We start from the raw sequence: 16,120 nt of genomic DNA, 5'->3' as shown, positions 1-16,120 counted from the left end.
TATCGGAGATTCAGATATCGCTGGCGCTGTCCCATCTCTTAACTGCTCTCCCACCCACCTTCCTTTTCCCTGTTCGAGCCGTCACTATGGCGGATGCTCTCTCCGTTGAGCAAAATAACAAAATTCGAGTGGCTCTCGGCCTCAAGCCGCTCCAGGTTCCCGGTGCCGAGCCCGACGCCACCGGACCCGTCTTCAAGGAAGACGACGAGAGCGCATCCGAAGAAGAAGACCCCGCCAGCACCCTCGAGACCCGACAAGCGCAAGGATACAACAACTGGAAGAAACTGCAGGATGACGCCGATGCGAAGCGCAGGCGAGAAGAAAAGAACGCCGCCATCAAGAAGGCGCGCGATGCCGCTCAACGAAAAGTGAAGCTGGAGGGGACTACGCTGGGCGACTCTGCCGGCCCCGAACTCGACACCAAGAGTTGGTTGATGCAGTCGAAGAAACGCCAGAAGAAAATCGAGAAGGAGCGCGCGCGCAAACTCGCCGAAGAACTGGAGGAGCGGGAACGTGCGGCGGCTACCGAGTACACGGCGGCGGACTTGGCTGGAGTCAAGGTTGGACACGGAGTGACTGATTTTGAGGGCGGCGAGGATCATATTCTTACGCTTAAAGATGCGACCGTGGATGACGAGGAGGGCGATGAACTCCAGGACATCAACTTGGTCGAGAAAGAGAAAACCGAGGAAAAGCTCGAGCTGAAAAAGCGCAAGCCCGTCTACGACCCTACGGCCGAGAATCAGGGCATTCTCTCCCACTACGACGAAGAGATCGAGGGCAAAAAACGAAAACGCTTTACGCTAGATACTCAGGGCTCAACTGCTGAGGAAAGAGAAGCAAAGCGACAAGAAGTGTCGGGTCGGCTGAAGACAAATATCATCAACCTCGATTTTGAGCCGGAGGTTCCGGCTTCGGATTACATGGATATCAGTGAGGTGAAGATCAAGAAGCCAAAGAAGAAGAAGGCGAAGGCGACTAAGCAAAGAGCCGTCATGGACGACGAGGATATTTTCCCCGTGGCGGAATCGGCAGGTACCCCCAATGGAGCCTCGTCCATGGACATTGACTCGGCGAACGGAGCACCTGCCCCCGCGCCTCGCAAACCTGCCAACCAAGATGTTTCCTTTGTGGATGACGACGACCTCCAAGCCTCTCTTGCCGTCCAGCGGCGCGCAGCGTTTAAGAAGCGCAAGAAGATGCGCCCCGAGGATCTTGCTCGGCAACTTCGAGAAGAAGAATCACAAACCCCCATGGAGGTGGAAACTCCCGAAGAGGGTGCAGAGGAACCCGGCCTGGTCATCGACGAAACATCGGAATTTGTCTCCAATCTGCAGAAACCTACACTTCCCGAGAGGGACAAACGCCAGACAGAAACCTCGGCCGAAGAGGCTGTCAAGCCGGAGCCCGAGGAAGAGGGTGTGGATGTGGATATGGAGCGAACATACAACGACATTGAAGATGAAGAGGATCTGAAAGAGCGCATCCAGCGGGAGGAATCATCCCAGGCCAAGCAAGAGCTTACCGGTACCGGGCTGGAAGAGGAGACCACTCTGGATCAGGGTCTGGGAGCTACGTTGTCAATGCTGAAGCAGCGTGGGCTGGTCAAAGGAGCCGACAACGGTGATCAAAACGCGCTGCACCGCGATCGCCAACGCTTCTTGCAGGAGAAGTCACACCGCGAGACCGACGCCGAGCGACGCGCACGACAACAGCGCGAGCGAGACCGCGCGTCCGGCAAGCTCGACCGCATGTCGGCCCGTGAGCGCGAGGAGTACGCACGCTGGGAGAACAAGCAGCGCGACCAACAGGAGGCGCGGCAGATGGCCGAGGTGTTCAACCGCGAGTACAGGCCCGACGTGCAACTCAAGTATGTGGACGAGTATGGTCGCTCGATGAACCAGAAAGAGGCGTTCAAGCAACTCAGTCACCAGTTCCACGGCAAGGGCAGTGGCAAGATGAAGACCGAGAAGCGTCTCAAGAAGATTGAGGAGGAGAAGAAGCGCGAGTCTATGAGCACCTTGGACAGCAGCCAGCACACAGGCATGAACAATGCCATGGGCGCCACGGCCCGCAAAAACCGCCAGGCTGGTGTGCGGCTGGGCTAATATTCCTGTATAGAGCCATGGAATTCATTTGACAACATTCTCCAATTAATTTTTTTTTTAAAAAAATTATTATTGCTTCATATTTCTGCATGGTTCTGCTAGCTGTTTCGGTCATGTCCTGCCAATGTCACGTAAAAAACACGAAAAGATCTCCGCGTGTGGGGGTGAGGTATTTAACCGACGCCCATTTTCGGGTCGCACGGTTTGGTTGGAATTCGAAGAAGGAAATTGAAGCCTTCAGGACAGTAGAAGTATACCTACGAGGTTCCTGGCTAATTCTTACGTTGATAGACCAGTGCTAGGTGCCCTCAGAGTACCCAAGTATGTGTATATCAAAAACTAACCGACTCCAGCTTTCCCCAACTGTGCGTGAGGGGAAAATGTCAAGTGGAGCTGGCTGAATCAGTTCACCGAAGCCTTGCATCCCGATGTCGCGCAATGTCGGGCTGTCAAGTAGATACAGAACAGATTGATATGGTGCTCTTTCGAAGCACCTCAAGTATACGGCTTCCCGCCATAACACAAAGCTTAGCTACACTATCTCCAACTCCTAGTAAAGAAATAAATACCCACATCGTCAAATTCCCAAATTTGCCCTGCTTTCGCCCCAATTTCGTGCGGAGCAAGCAGCCAATCCGACCCGGTCGCACTTCTCGCCGGGCGTCGAGGTACCCGGTACCTGTCCCACCGCCACTCGCCATACCAACCCCCAAGTACTCAGTACCGGTATCACATGAGTCAAAAGCCAAACATCTCCGACCTCACCTGGAGTTCCTCCCTACCCATCCCCTTCCCCAGCAATCCACCCATTGCGGTCCCTAAGATCAGGTTCGGTCGCTTTGATCTTCAATTCCATTTCCATCAGTCACTATGCTCTCCACTCTGAGAGTCGCCGGCCGCTCGGCTGCCCCCCGTGAGGCCAACCTGCGCACTGTGGTCATCGGCGCGCGACACGCCTCGGCCTGGTCCAACGTTCCCCAGGGTCCTCCGGTAAGCTTGCAATTAAGCAGTGTCATGGATTGGGAGAATGGAAGGGCCAATGCTAATCAATTGGACTTGACAGGATGCGATCCTCGGTATCACTGAGGCCTTCAAGGCCGACTCGTTCAAGGAGAAGATCAACCTGGGCGTGGGCGCCTACCGTGAGTCCTAACCTTGACATTGGCACACCATAATCGCGGACGATTCTAATGCAGCTGCGTCGCGGCAGGTGATGACAAGGGCAAGCCCTACGTTCTGCCCTCGGTCCGGGCCGCCGAGGACAAGGTCGTTGCGTCGCGCTTCGACAAGGAGTACGCCGGCATCACCGGTGTCCCGGCCTTCACCAACGCGGCCGCCGAGCTGGCCTACGGCTCCGACTCGCCCGCCATCAAGGACAACCGTCTCGTCATCACGCAGACCATCTCCGGTACCGGCGCGCTGAGAATCGGCGGAGCCTTCCTGCAGCGTTTCTACCCCCACGCCAAGAAGATCTACCTCCCAACCCCGAGCTGGGCCAACCACAATGCCGTCTTCAAGGACGCGGGCATCGAGGTCGAGAAGTACCGCTACTACAACAAGGACACCATTGGTCTGGACTTTGAGGGTCTGGTCGCCGACATCAAGGCCGCCCCGGACAACAGCATTATCCTGCTGCACGCTTGCGCCCACAACCCCACCGGTGTCGACCCAACCGAGGACCAGTGGCGCCAGATCAGCGATGTCATGAAGCAGAAGGGCCACTTTGCCTTCTTCGACATGGCCTACCAGGGCTTTGCTAGCGGTAACGCTGACAAGGATGCGTTCGCTCCTCGCCACTTTGTCAAGGAGGGCCACAACATTGCTCTGTGCCAGAGTTTTGCCAAGAACATGGTAAGTTGAGCTTTGGGGCGAGGGATATGGTGCAAGAGAGCATGGCGGGTTACGAAGGAGCACATCGCTAACAGTATTGCTCGGTAGGGTCTGTACGGCGAGCGTGTCGGTGCCTTCTCGCTGGTGTGCGAGTCGGCCGAAGAGAAGAAGCGCGTCGAGTCGCAGATCAAGATCCTCATTCGCCCCTTCTACTCGAACCCGCCCATCCACGGTGCGCGCGTCGCTTCGGCCATTATGAACGACCCCGCGCTCAACGAGCAATGGCTCGGCGAGGTCAAGGGCATGGCCGACCGCATTATCGAGATGCGCGCCCTGCTGCGCAAGAACCTCGAGCAGCTCGGCAGCAAGCACGACTGGTCCCACATTACCAGCCAGGTGAGAGATCTCGCATAGGTTTTTTTTGGGGGGGAAGGGTGTATAACGGTTACTGACTTCTGCGTAGATCGGCATGTTCGCCTACACTGGCCTGAAGCCCGAGCAGATGGATTCTCTTGCCAAGGAGGTAAGCTTTGTGATATTTCATCCTCTGATGTTTCGAGCGCAGTGGCTAACTTCCGCAGCACTCCGTCTACGCCACCAAGGACGGCCGTATCTCGGTCGCCGGTATCACCTCCGGCAACGTCCAGCGCCTGGCCGAGTCCATCTTCAAGGTGACCGGTTAAAGGCCATGCGAAAACGAAGCGACTGGGGAATTGGAAGATACGTGAACAAGAATGGAGCAAGGAAAAGAAACGGGGCTCGCGCTAGACTGCGTGCTTTTGGACCGGTGCATCTGTACTGATATCTAGTGTCTCTTGTGTTTTATAATTAGCATCAAACGGAGATCGGATTGGCTTGATTTTGTTTCAGTTGTAGACAGCTGCTCGTAGGGATTCTTGGTTGGAGTAGGTGTGGAAAGATATGTTGTCCCAGGCTTAAGATATATATACCTCGACCACCTGCCTATGCGAAGAACCACGCAAGCATTTATAATTCAATATAACGATATTGTGTAGGCAAAAATAACTTTTATTCTATCATGCCATACAGAAAATAAAATTAAATAATGCCTATAAGTTGTAGACTACAGATGTTGCCAACCATGGAAAAACAAAAATGACGAAAAAAAAAAAAAACGTCACCAGTGAGATTCGAACCTGCCATCGACAACAACACCCCAAAACAGAGGCAATGACACCAACACCTCGAAGAGGCTTGTGTAAGGGGAAAAAAAACTGGTAGCTTCTCTTTGATTGAGCGTGTCATCCTTAGTGCAGGGGCCATGCTAATCTTCTCTGTATATTTTCATTTGACCAAATGCCCCGAAGGGCACTTGGACTTCTGTTAAAGTTGTTGATATACCCTAACATGTGGCAGAATTGTACCGCCTGATTATGTGATCCACGTCTGTCGGGAGGGTATTGATAGGGGCACCCCAAAATTTTCGCTATTGGCACCCCGGGAATTGATCCGGACACATCAACTTTTCGGCTATTGGCACATCATTTTCTGACATAAGCAAAATCGCTGATATAATCGATTTTCATCCAACTTCTATCACTATAGCAACCATATACTGCATATATGCTAAATATTCGACTACTTCTCTTCTTCTCTTCTACCACTACCCTGCTAGTTCTTCGCTTTCTGCCTACACTGTCTGCTTCGTCTACCATACCATGCATACCATGCAAACCAACCTCGCCATGCCTACCCCCAACACGTCTGCTGCTGCCGTCGAGTTGTATACTGATTTATATACTGATTTGCCTGCTGATTCGCCTGCTAGACCCCCCGCTTTGCCTACTGCTGCTACTGCCGATTTGCCTGCTGATTCGCCTGCTAGACCCCCCGCTTTGCCTACTGCTGCTACTGCCGATTTACATGCCGATTTGCCTGCTGATTCGCCTGCTGCCCCCGGTCTGCTGCCCCCACCACAACGAACCTTCCCTAATCGGGATGGATTGGTCGAATTCGTGCGCCAATGGGGTATAGCGCAGGGGTATGCTGCCACTATCAAAAGCTCATCAGCTGATAGGCAGATCTATATACACTGCGATAGATCTGGGGTATATTCGGACCGAATCCAGGCACCTGCTGGCGCTAAACGGCGCAGAACGAGTACTCGGCGGCAAAATTGTCCATTTTTAGTATATGGGAGTCGCCAGAGGAGTTCTGATTGGCTGCTTCGGGTAAAGAACCCCGCGTATAATCATACAGCTGATACTAATATGATAGCACACCCAATCGTACGTCAATTTACCCTACCGTAGAATACCTTAATTCAACATCTATCTGCTACTAATATCAGACCTCGGCATATTATTGGTGCGCTACGCAGTGAGGCCCCAGCCTGCCAGCCAATTATATCGCGCGATGTCTATAATATACGAGCACGAATTCGACGAAATAAGGTAGGGGAGCAGAGTGTTCTTGAATATCTTCAAAAATTACTTAAAAAGGAAGGTTATAAGTATTTATTCAATCAAGATAATACAGGCTATATCAGATTTTTTATTTTCTCTCATCCTCGCGCAATTCAATTAGCTAATAAATTTTATAGGGTTTTTATCATGGATTGCACATATAAAACAAATCAGTTTGGTATGCCTCTATTTCATATAGTAGGTATGACGCCGTCGAACCATATATTTACTGTAGCTCTATGTTTTATGCCAGATAAGGTTGAAATAAGCTATATATGGGTGCTTCGAACTGTTTTTGATTGGTTAAGTCTCCCTCCCAATTTTCGTCCAATTTTTGTAACTGATCGCGAATTAGCTTTGATGAATGCTATATATAGTATCTGGGGATATGATACCCCGCATTTACTATGTATTTGGCATATCAACAAAGCAGTTTTAGCGAGGGCAAAACGAGATATCAGCCAATCAGACAAAGATAATCCTTTTATGAAGCCTCAATTTGCTGAATTTATGCGCGTATGGAACTAATTGGTCCAATCATCTACTGAGGATGAATATAAGCTTAATTTGAATAAGCTTAATCAGACCTACGGGAAGTCTCATCTACTAATAATGCGCTATCTTGAAGACACATGGCTAATCTATAAGCAGAGATTCGTCTATGCATGGACCAAAAATTATACCTATTTTGGTAATAATGCATCATCACGTGTGGAAGGTGGCCATTCAGCCTTAAAAAGATATATGAGTGGCTCTACTAGTGATTTATTTACTGTATGGAAGTCTATTCATGATTCTATTGGCTGCTAGTATGATGAGGTTGATCGCCAGATCAATCTTGATCAGATAACCCAGCTTACTTTGCTTGTATCTGATTGGCTATATGTCTATATAAATAAGCGAACATCTCGATATTCGCTTAATTGTATTGATATGCAGCGATTTTATGCTAGTCAAGCTACCCCCCACGCCCCGCTTGGTATATACACTAATTACTGGACGAGTACTATGGGGCTGCTATGCAAGCATCGAATTGCTGATTTGATCGCAAAAAATGAAGCAATCCCATTGGCTGATATTCATCCTTTCTGGCGAATTGGGTTTAAAGATTCAGCTGATATTGCCTGGCGGCCCTTGCTGAATCCCCGAATTCAGCCTGCTGCTCTCCCAAAAAGGCAATCTACGCAGGTATCAGATAGTAGCGAGGGGGCTGGGCCAATCAAAAAAAAGAAGGCCCTACCGAAGTGTTCGAATTGCGGCGAAATTGGGCATACATGTCGAAGTTGCCCTGTTGCCAAATAGGGTAATCTGTTTTGGGCGGTTGGGATAAGAGAGTCATGTGATTAGTAAAATTTGATTACATAAGTCAAAAAGTTGATTATGTCAGAAAATGATGTGCCAATAGCCGAAAAGTTGATGTGTCCGGATCAATTCCCTGGCACCCCAAAACGCTTATGTAATCTTTTTTGATCTATTTTCTAATCACATGATAATTTTCAACCACATCTCTAATCACATGATCCTCTTATCCTAACCACCAAAAACAGATTACCCTATTTGGCAATAGGGCAACTTCGATATGTATGCCCAATTTCGCCGCAATTCGAACACTTTGGGGGGCCTTCCTTTTTTTGATTGGTCTAGCCCCCTCGCTCCCATCTGATATCTGCGTAGATTGCCTTTTTGGGAAAGCAGCAGGCTGAATTCGGGGATTTAGCAGTGGCTGCCAGGCGATATCAGATGAATCTTCAACCCTAATTCGCCAGAATGGATGAATATCAGCCAATGGGATTGCTTCTTTTTTTGCGAGCAAATCAGCAATTCGATGCTTGCATGGTAACCCCATAGTACTCGTCCAATAATTGGTGCATATACCAAGCGGGGCCTCTAGGGTAACCCTACTAGCATAGATTCGCTGCATATCAAACTAGTAGGGTAATAGTAGAGTAGAAAAAGAGATGAAGCAGAAGATAGAGTATATATGTAGTATATGGTTGCTATGGTGATGGAAGTGGGAGAAAAAAAAAGATTACATAAGAAAAAATTATGTAATCTTTTTTGGGGTGCCAATAGCGAAAATTTTGGGGTGCCCCTATCAATACCCCTGTCGGGAGTGTCAGGGTGCCTGCAGTGTGTTACGGTGAAAAGTGGTAAATTTGTTTGTGTGGTGGTGTCTTCGTTGGTTCTCTGGTATTCTGTGTCGAGGGCATGGGTGATGTGTCTTCTTTTCCCTTTCTTCGGGTTGCTGGTTTCATGGTCAGGATTCTGTGGAAACTCAGGGCTTGAACGCCGCAGGTTAATTTCCAGTCAAGAGGAGGGCCCTGCTCTTCTGTTTGCAAAGTCTGGAGTCGACGAATTCGAGTACGGCAAACCATATGGCAGCAAACAACCGAAGAGAAAAAGCAGGGACACAGGAAAGAGACAAAGAAAAGATGCAGAGGAGGGCACACAAAAAAAGAGGGGGCCTTTTGGTAGCGACGGGGGTCCACACCCCCGCCGGAGGCCTATCTATTTGTGCCATACAATTAGACTATATACATCATGTTCTTATGTCTTTGAGATGCCACTTACATACAAGTTATAAGGTGTGGCGAACCAGGCTTCCTACCCTCTCAACTGTATTTCAGTCACATCATCTACTCGTCCGGCGACTTGAAAAAAAAGGCTGCAACGTTCACAATCTACGTGACTCGAAAAGAGCCCAAGTGTCCAGCAGAGCCGGTCAAATAACAGTTCATCGAATTTGACCTATTCTCGGTTGATAGGTCTCCAGCTCTCTTTTTTGCCCCTCGTCTTAAGAAAAAGGCCGTTCCTACCCAGAGACAATACTAGACAGCGTTTAGAATACCCATAGCTTCGAAATATTCCAACTACATATAGCCAACCCATATAGCGCGGCACTTTGGAGATCCGAAACCTTCCATCTTGCAAATTCTGTCGATAGAAACCAGGCCCCGAACACCAAGATTGGGCGTTACCATCGTGAGTGGCGCAAGTTTCTCAACCAGATACCTCAACCAGATAGTTGACGAGACTCTCTCCCTCCAGCCGATTCAGTGGCTGATAAAGAAGCCGTCAAACAAGGAAGAGGAAACCAAACAGCGCGAAGAGCTATACGAGCTCTATGAACTGGCCGCCGATCGAGCGACAGCCCAGGAAAATATGCCGAGGCCACTTTGAGTTCTATGCGCTGGATCGTCTCCCCGAGACTTATTACTTCGCCCAGGACAAGATCGAGTCACACACCCTGCACTTCCTCCGGGAAGGCAGCACCGAATTAGATGGTCGTCGAGTCTTAATTGTAGTTCACCCGGCCATTGCGCACAGATGGATCAACGAGCCTGATACCGTCGGACACGAAATCAGCTGCAAGGGTTATGCGGTGCTTGAGAATCCGGAGAGCCTACAGGACCAGGAATCTATGGAAAAGGAGTTGTGAATTAGAATTGGATCCGCCGATGTTGGATTGATGTTTTTTCCTTTTTCCGTTCCTGTCTGCCATGTTTTCAAGCTGAAGATTGTAGGCTTTGGCCTGCATCCACTCATTATGTAGGTTGAGTATCTTCGCTCTACTCAATATATGATATTTTTGTTGACTGATTCTGCTTGATTTCACTTCCTGATTGCTTGAGGCCTTGCTGCCATCCTCCCAAACCAGCTCAAGATCAGCTGTATCCTCATTGAACATCATAAATCATGTTGTGTGGAGATACTAAGAAACGGAGAGATTCAGACTAAGGGGCACCATCTCATCCATTGCATTTGATTTCAATTCATCTGAGTGTCTCATAGGATGATCCTTACCTGGCTGTCCCATGACCAACTTAACTATACATGTCATGTGTCTTTATAGTATCAGGTACATACGACTACAGGCTATAGAAATCACAGCTATATCCCGGATCTGGATCAGATGGCCTAAATGCAGTCTTCTGGATTCGGGGAGTGAGCGGTGGTTTGAAGATGTATTGGACAGGGCTGTCTACCCTTGAATAGTGTACCCGAGAATCGAAAATTGAAAGATAATGACTTATATGCTATTCCAACGTAATGATAATCAAGATAAAATGATGATGATGATGATGTTATATTAGAGCCCACACCAGGGTAAGAAAATATCCATAAGAAACAAAAAAAGACTTTGTCCAAGTAACCCACAGACACCCCACGCCAGCCCGCCGTTTTGCTGTACAAGAGAAGAACCTCTGAAGCCCTAGACCAGGCTCCCACCCCCCAAAAAGAAACGAGAAGCCATCATATCCCCATTCCACTGACTCCCATACCAGACCCGCCCGCAGCCGGACCCAAAGACGGACACAGACACCCCGGCGGAGCATTGGCCGGTGAGTACGGATACCAACCAGAAGACGGGGACGGGGCGACGCCGCGACCGAAAGCACGGGCGAGAAGACGCGATGGTGTAGCGGTGGCGCCTTCACGGGTGTGCAGCAGGCCGAAGCGGAGGAAGACTTCGGAGATGGTGACGATGATGGAGATGAGGATGAGGACGATGATGATCCAGGTTTGATCTATACAAAAAAACGTTAGTGAGTGGAATTCCACTGGTGTTGTAATGCTATGTGGGATGAGAGCAATGTAGGGAAAAAGAAAACACGTACGAGATGTCCGGTTGTCCGCAATCGAGTCGGACAGAATCTCCGCCAGATCCAAAAACACGCGGCACCGCTCATTCAAGACCTGGATGCGCGGCTTGATCTCCAGGTACTCGCGCACAGCAATGTACAGCGGGTAGAGAGTCGGCTCGCTTTCCCAAAAGAAATTCGGGACATCGAGCATATTGGAAGCTGCAAAAGAATCAGCAAAGGTCGAAGCAAGAAGTAAGACAAATCGATGAACAACATACAGAGATTCACCTCGACACGACTCTTGAACAGCCGCCCTAAGATCCGGAAGACCTCTTCCCGCTTCATGCCGAGCTGCCCTGTCATGGCGAGCCGCCGCGGAACGTCTTTGGCGTCTGCCATCTGGCGGGCCATGACCTCTTCAAAGAAACAGAGCTTGGTGCTCTGCGAGATGCCGTGGCTGATCGCGAGCTTGATCATGTGGTCGCCGCTGCGCAGGGTGATCATGTCGTTGTAGACGCGCGGACGCGAGATCTCAGTCGAGTACTCAAAGTGGAACTCCTCGGTCTCGAAATCTTCCTCGTGAAGAGGCATCGTGGCCAGCGGGATTGGCGTGCCAGTCGCGGACGACGTGGCAAACGCCAAATCCGCCAAAAGATCCTTTTCCTGCCTTTCTGTAAAGTTCCAGAAGACCACCACTCCGTAGCTGAACACAAACATCTCAGCGACGTTGTACAGGGTCCGGGCTGGGAGTTGCGCGGACGAGGGTTGCGGCGACGGCAGAGAAGGGCGGTCGCGCAGCAGTGCATGGCTGTCATCTGTACTGTGTCGGCGACGACGAGGGGGAGGGTCGGGGGTTTCTTTCTCTTCGCGGGTATCTGATTGCGGGACATGCATCCCATCGCTCTCGTTCGAGCTTGCGGCATGCTCGTGCTCTTCTGGGTGTTCCTCAGAGATGCGATTCAGAAACTCCTCATGACCATGCTCCCGCGGGCTGTGATCGCCAGAGTCTCGAGGTGACGCCTCGTGGTGATGATCGTCTTCCGGACGGTTGTGACCACCGACGGAGTGCTCCTCCGCCTCGCCCATGTAGTCGTCGTGGTGATCACGGAGCTCGTTCCGCTCAATCTCCTCATCCAGCAGCGATTTCCCACCGGGGTATTTCAAAACTGGACTGCTGCGCAAGCGATACCCTTCGTGGCCGGGTAGTAAAGGCAGGTGATAAGCCGTGTAGAGGCAGTCATCATACAATTTCGTCCGAGCACCATGCCGTTCCTTCACAAATGCCGCAACAGAGCCCATCTTGTACGCCTGGGCCGTACAATAAGCAGTGACGCGCGCCAGCTTTTCAGTGCGACGGGCCTTGGGCAGGCGCTCAGCATAGCTCTTAGCCCGCTCAGGCCCGACGCGGCGCCTACGCAGCAATTCCTCCTCAGCCAGCAACGGGGCAAGGTCATTATCGACCCCGAAATCGCCGCCCAGCCGCTTCTGGATCAGCAACTGCTGTCGCACCATATCCGGGTCCAGATCCTTCTCCTTAGCCAGCCGCGCAACAAGCTCTTCGTCCACGAGTTCGCCACCCAGACGGCCGTCCACATCATTATCCTCGTCCTCGTCCTCTTCCCCGGTATCCGGCTCGCCAACCCCTCCAGTGTCGGGCAAAAGAACTAGCTTCTCGCTGACTTTTGTTGTTCGAGGTGGAAGCCGTGGCTGCGCCGCCAATCGTCCAATCGTGCCCGCCGCATTGGCTGCGGTGCCGCTACTGGTGCCGCCCGAGCTCCCTATGAGCCCGCCAGCAGCAGAAGCAAGCCGGCGCGAGCGGGAGGTGGGCGGCGGATGGCGCTGCTGCATTGAAGGGATGTCCGAGGCATACTGCAGGACGTTATCGACGGTGATGAACCGGGTCGCAGGCGATCGACGTCGGCGGGGTGTCGAGGGAGGTTGCTGGTCGCGCGAGTCTGTGACCTACACTCATTGCCATTTGGATTAGAATTTGAGTTTCCTTTTGTCCCTTTATGTTTTGTTTTGCGCCAATTGGTTCCACAACGTCAAATCAATATCTTACCAATACGGTCGGGCTGCGCTGGCTAGTCCCCCGTCCGCGCGCGGGGGGCGTCATGGTTAGAGAGACTCAGCCCAGCTGAGCCTTCAAAGAAAATTCCCCCAGAGAAACAGTCGGTTCAAAAAGTGGCGAGGGCAATTGTTGCGTTGATGCTGGCGGCAGATGGGGTTACTTGTCTCGAATCGAGCCACCATCGACCGCCCCTACGCCCAAGACGGAATAGCCCGATGACGTGAAATATATCACGTGATAGAAGCTGTCATCCTCTTGGATCCCGTGACCGGGCCACGTGTCTGTGCACCAATCAGCGCAGACGGAAAGAGCCACCGCGGATCCGGGGTAACCCGGGTGATCGCCTGGTTGGGCTGGTACGGTGGTTGTAACCGAGGGAAACTCGGTAAAATAAATAATAAATGAATAAAAACAAAAACAAGAGCTACTTTTATCTCGGATTGATTGGATTTGCTTGTCATATTTGGTTTAATTTGTCCTATTTAGAAGGAGCTGATGCTTGTGTACGGGGTTCATAACTATGTCCCGAGTCGAAAGTCGAACGCAGGTCTATACCAACAAGAAAAAAAAGAGATCATGTACGAATGTTTCGAATGGGGGGACAGTGAAATGCATGCAAGAATCAGAAAAGATATCCATAAAACGCCGAGAAGGTTTTATCCATGGACCCATCCACGGGGCCTTTGTCAGTCTCGAGGGCGACCACTCCAGGCCGTCACCATGCAGGAAATATGCACGAGATGTGCAAGGGGGAAAAAGAAACCATAAAACTCCGAGATATTGTGGGAAGATTTGTCACCGTCCATTCCGAAAACAACCTGTTCAAGTCGTCGCCATGTTGGAGAACACAAGATTAAGAGAGAAGACCACTCTGCAGTCGGCGATCTTCATCCCAGATCTCCTTTTTCATGCGTTGCAGCCGGGTGTGCTGGCGCTGCAGTCGATCCAGATCGGCCTGTGGGGGATCGGCATGGGCCTCCAGGGTATCATGCAAGGAGCGGTACTTGGCGTAATACTGCTTGAATTTCTGCGACTTCTCGCGCAGCTGCTGCCGCAGGAGTGCATGGCTCATGGGTGGAGACGCACTCCCCGTGCTGCCTCCGCTCGAGGTGCTCACCGCTCGGCGTCGCTTGTGCTCCAAGTTCCCTGTCGAGCGCCCCGCTGAGGGTTGCGGCACAGACAGGCGATCGAGTTCGGCCTTGCGCTTCAAGGGGTTCACGGTGGACGCGGGCTTGGAAACCCCATTGGTCTGGACAGGCGGTTTCGCGGCGCGAGGTGCCTTGGCACCAGCCTTGTTCGTCCGCGAGAGTTGGGAAATGAGCGGAGAGGACGAGGACGAGCTCGAGGAGTTGTTCTGGCTATCGGAACGGTTGCGGCCAAGAACCTCGGAAGCGTTGGTTGGAGGTGAGGAGCCGAGCGGTGATGGCTTCTGGGGAGAAGTGGAGGGACGAGAGGAAGGCCGTTTGGAAGTTGCATTCTTGGCAGATGGCTGGGATGGCTCGAGTTTCGGAGTAGGTGCTTCAGCCTTGGGGACCTTGGGCGTAGGTGCAGGCGGCGTGTCGGTCGATCGAGCCTTAGCCGGCGCCTGAGACTTGGCTGGAGCTTGTTTGGCCGGCGGGTTGGCCGGCGCGGGAGCAGGTGCGGCATCGGGCATTTCATCGTCTTCATCGTCCGATTCATGAACGAATTCCGCAGATTTGAACTTGCCATCGGTTTTGGCGGCGGGCTTCCGCTCTGCTTTCTTTGTGACCCGTCCCGTCAGCGTGCTGTTGGTGTTCTTGGCTTTGGCCGATCGCTTGGTCGCATCCTTGTCGGTCGCTCGTGGCTTTTGGGTGGTCGCGTTGGACCGAGGCGCGGGGGCCTCCGAACCCTTTTGCTTCATGCTGGAACCACTCGCTCGATCGGTCTCGTTGCTGGTGGTCGAGTCGTCTTTGCTTGGGTCCTCTGACCCGTGTGCTTGGATTCGCGGAGTGAGAGGTTTCTTGATTGGACCAGTGCTGAGGTTGAGTCGTGACAGGCACTTCCCTTTGCCGCGTTCCTCCTTGGGAAGAAGTGACTGCCAGAGTTTGTCGGTGCGAGAGATTCGCATGCGATCGTAAGCGGAGATCGCGTTCTCAATCGCCTCTTGTCGGTCCTCCGGCGTCGGGTATGGAAAACTCCAGACGTCAAGGTCTTTGTAGGTTTTGTCTTTGAGATCAAACTTCTCTCGGTTGAGGCGGTTTTCGATCCCGTATTTCTGGGCGAGGGAGTGGCAGTCGTCAACCGAGGCACGAGTCTGGCGAGCGAGGAACTTGGTAGACACGGCCCGGACGGCAAGCAAGTGAATAAAGGGTGTCCTAAGAGCCTCGAGGCGAATGCGATCTTTGTTTTGAGGGAGGGGAACCGAGGTCGGAGTGGGGATGGGGACAGGAGACTTGGGAGCACCGAGAGTTGGGCTCGAAGTGAGAGGTCGGTTGGCAGACTTGAGGAATCGATCTTTCTCTAACTCCACCTTACTCGCAGGACCTCGATGAGAGGATCTGCCTCCTCGGAGAGCCTTCAATTCATCCGGGTGTGAGATGATGTGAGTCTTCTTCGACTCCTTCCCTCTCTCGAATGCATTGAGGCTCTCCTCCAAATTAGCCAGTGCTTGATCGGTGGACGCGGTCGCCTCCTTGGCCTTTTCTACCTCTAAGCTGTGGCTCAGAACACCGGTGAAGTAGAGGGTTTGTTTATCGGGCGAGCTATGGTAGATCTCGGAGCGGTGTGTTTCGGGGTAGGTGTGGAAGGACTGGGACTTGCCCCCGTAGTGAAGAGCCGGGTGTTTGCCCAATCGAACTCGAACGGGCTGGTCATTTCGGAGGTCCTGGATCAGCTCATCAAGGGTGTGCTGAACCAGATTCAGCCGCATGATCTGGGAAGGCTTGGCGGAGGCCGCACCGGACTGATCTCCAGGACGGAGAGACAGCCCGGCCTTGGGGATATCCAGAGCCATCGTCATGGTGAATCAGACAAAGGAGAGGATAAGGAGGGAGGGAGAAGGTTTCGAGGTTGTGAGCAGGGTCGGATGGCAGCGTGAGAGCTGCGGGTCAGGCGGCCAACTGCACGAGGAAGCGAGGT

At 51.9% G+C, this 16,120-nt stretch overlaps 5 protein-coding genes across 5 annotated transcripts; 3 read left to right on the top strand and 2 right to left on the bottom strand.

Moving 5' to 3' along the window:
* Positions 1-86: 86 nt before the first annotated feature.
* On the top strand, positions 87-2,108 carry NUU61_002668 (U4/U6-U5 snRNP complex subunit SNU66; the record flags this gene model as incomplete). Its single annotated transcript, XM_056653250.1, has 1 exon — positions 87-2,108. The coding sequence occupies one exon, from the start codon at positions 87-89 to the stop codon at positions 2,106-2,108; it is 2,022 nt and encodes a 673-aa protein (XP_056514317.1).
* An 870-nt stretch (positions 2,109-2,978) lies between these two features.
* On the top strand, positions 2,979-4,621 carry NUU61_002667 (uncharacterized protein; the record flags this gene model as incomplete). Its single annotated transcript, XM_056653249.1, has 6 exons — positions 2,979-3,098; positions 3,172-3,250; positions 3,319-3,959; positions 4,047-4,334; positions 4,402-4,461; positions 4,520-4,621. 6 exons carry the CDS (start codon positions 2,979-2,981, stop codon positions 4,619-4,621), a joined length of 1,290 nt encoding a protein of 429 aa, XP_056514316.1.
* Positions 4,622-9,488: 4,867 nt separating this feature from the next.
* On the top strand, positions 9,489-9,803 carry NUU61_002666 (uncharacterized protein; the record flags this gene model as incomplete). The annotated part of the gene is made up of 1 exon (XM_056653248.1): positions 9,489-9,803. The coding sequence occupies one exon, from the start codon at positions 9,489-9,491 to the stop codon at positions 9,801-9,803; it is 315 nt and encodes a 104-aa protein (XP_056514315.1).
* An 815-nt stretch (positions 9,804-10,618) lies between these two features.
* On the bottom strand, positions 10,619-13,066 carry NUU61_002665 (RMD1 family protein; the record flags this gene model as incomplete). Its single annotated transcript, XM_056653247.1, has 4 exons — positions 10,619-10,893; positions 10,984-11,169; positions 11,229-12,912; positions 13,013-13,066. The coding sequence occupies 4 exons, from the start codon at positions 13,064-13,066 to the stop codon at positions 10,619-10,621; spliced, it is 2,199 nt and encodes a 732-aa protein (XP_056514314.1).
* An 808-nt stretch (positions 13,067-13,874) lies between these two features.
* Positions 13,875-16,001, bottom strand: NUU61_002664 (uncharacterized protein; the record flags this gene model as incomplete). The annotated part of the gene is made up of 1 exon (XM_056653246.1): positions 13,875-16,001. One exon carries the CDS (start codon positions 15,999-16,001, stop codon positions 13,875-13,877), a length of 2,127 nt encoding a protein of 708 aa, XP_056514313.1.
* Positions 16,002-16,120: the final 119 nt, after the last annotated feature.

The sequence above is a fragment of the Penicillium alfredii genome (genome assembly GCF_028826965.1).
Source record: "Penicillium alfredii strain IBT 34128 chromosome Unknown utg000004l_segment0_segment0, whole genome shotgun sequence".
NCBI lineage: Eukaryota > Fungi > Ascomycota > Eurotiomycetes > Eurotiales > Aspergillaceae > Penicillium > Penicillium alfredii.
Note: the sequence above shows the minus strand (reverse complement) of the source record. Positions and strands in the feature narration are given on the sequence as shown.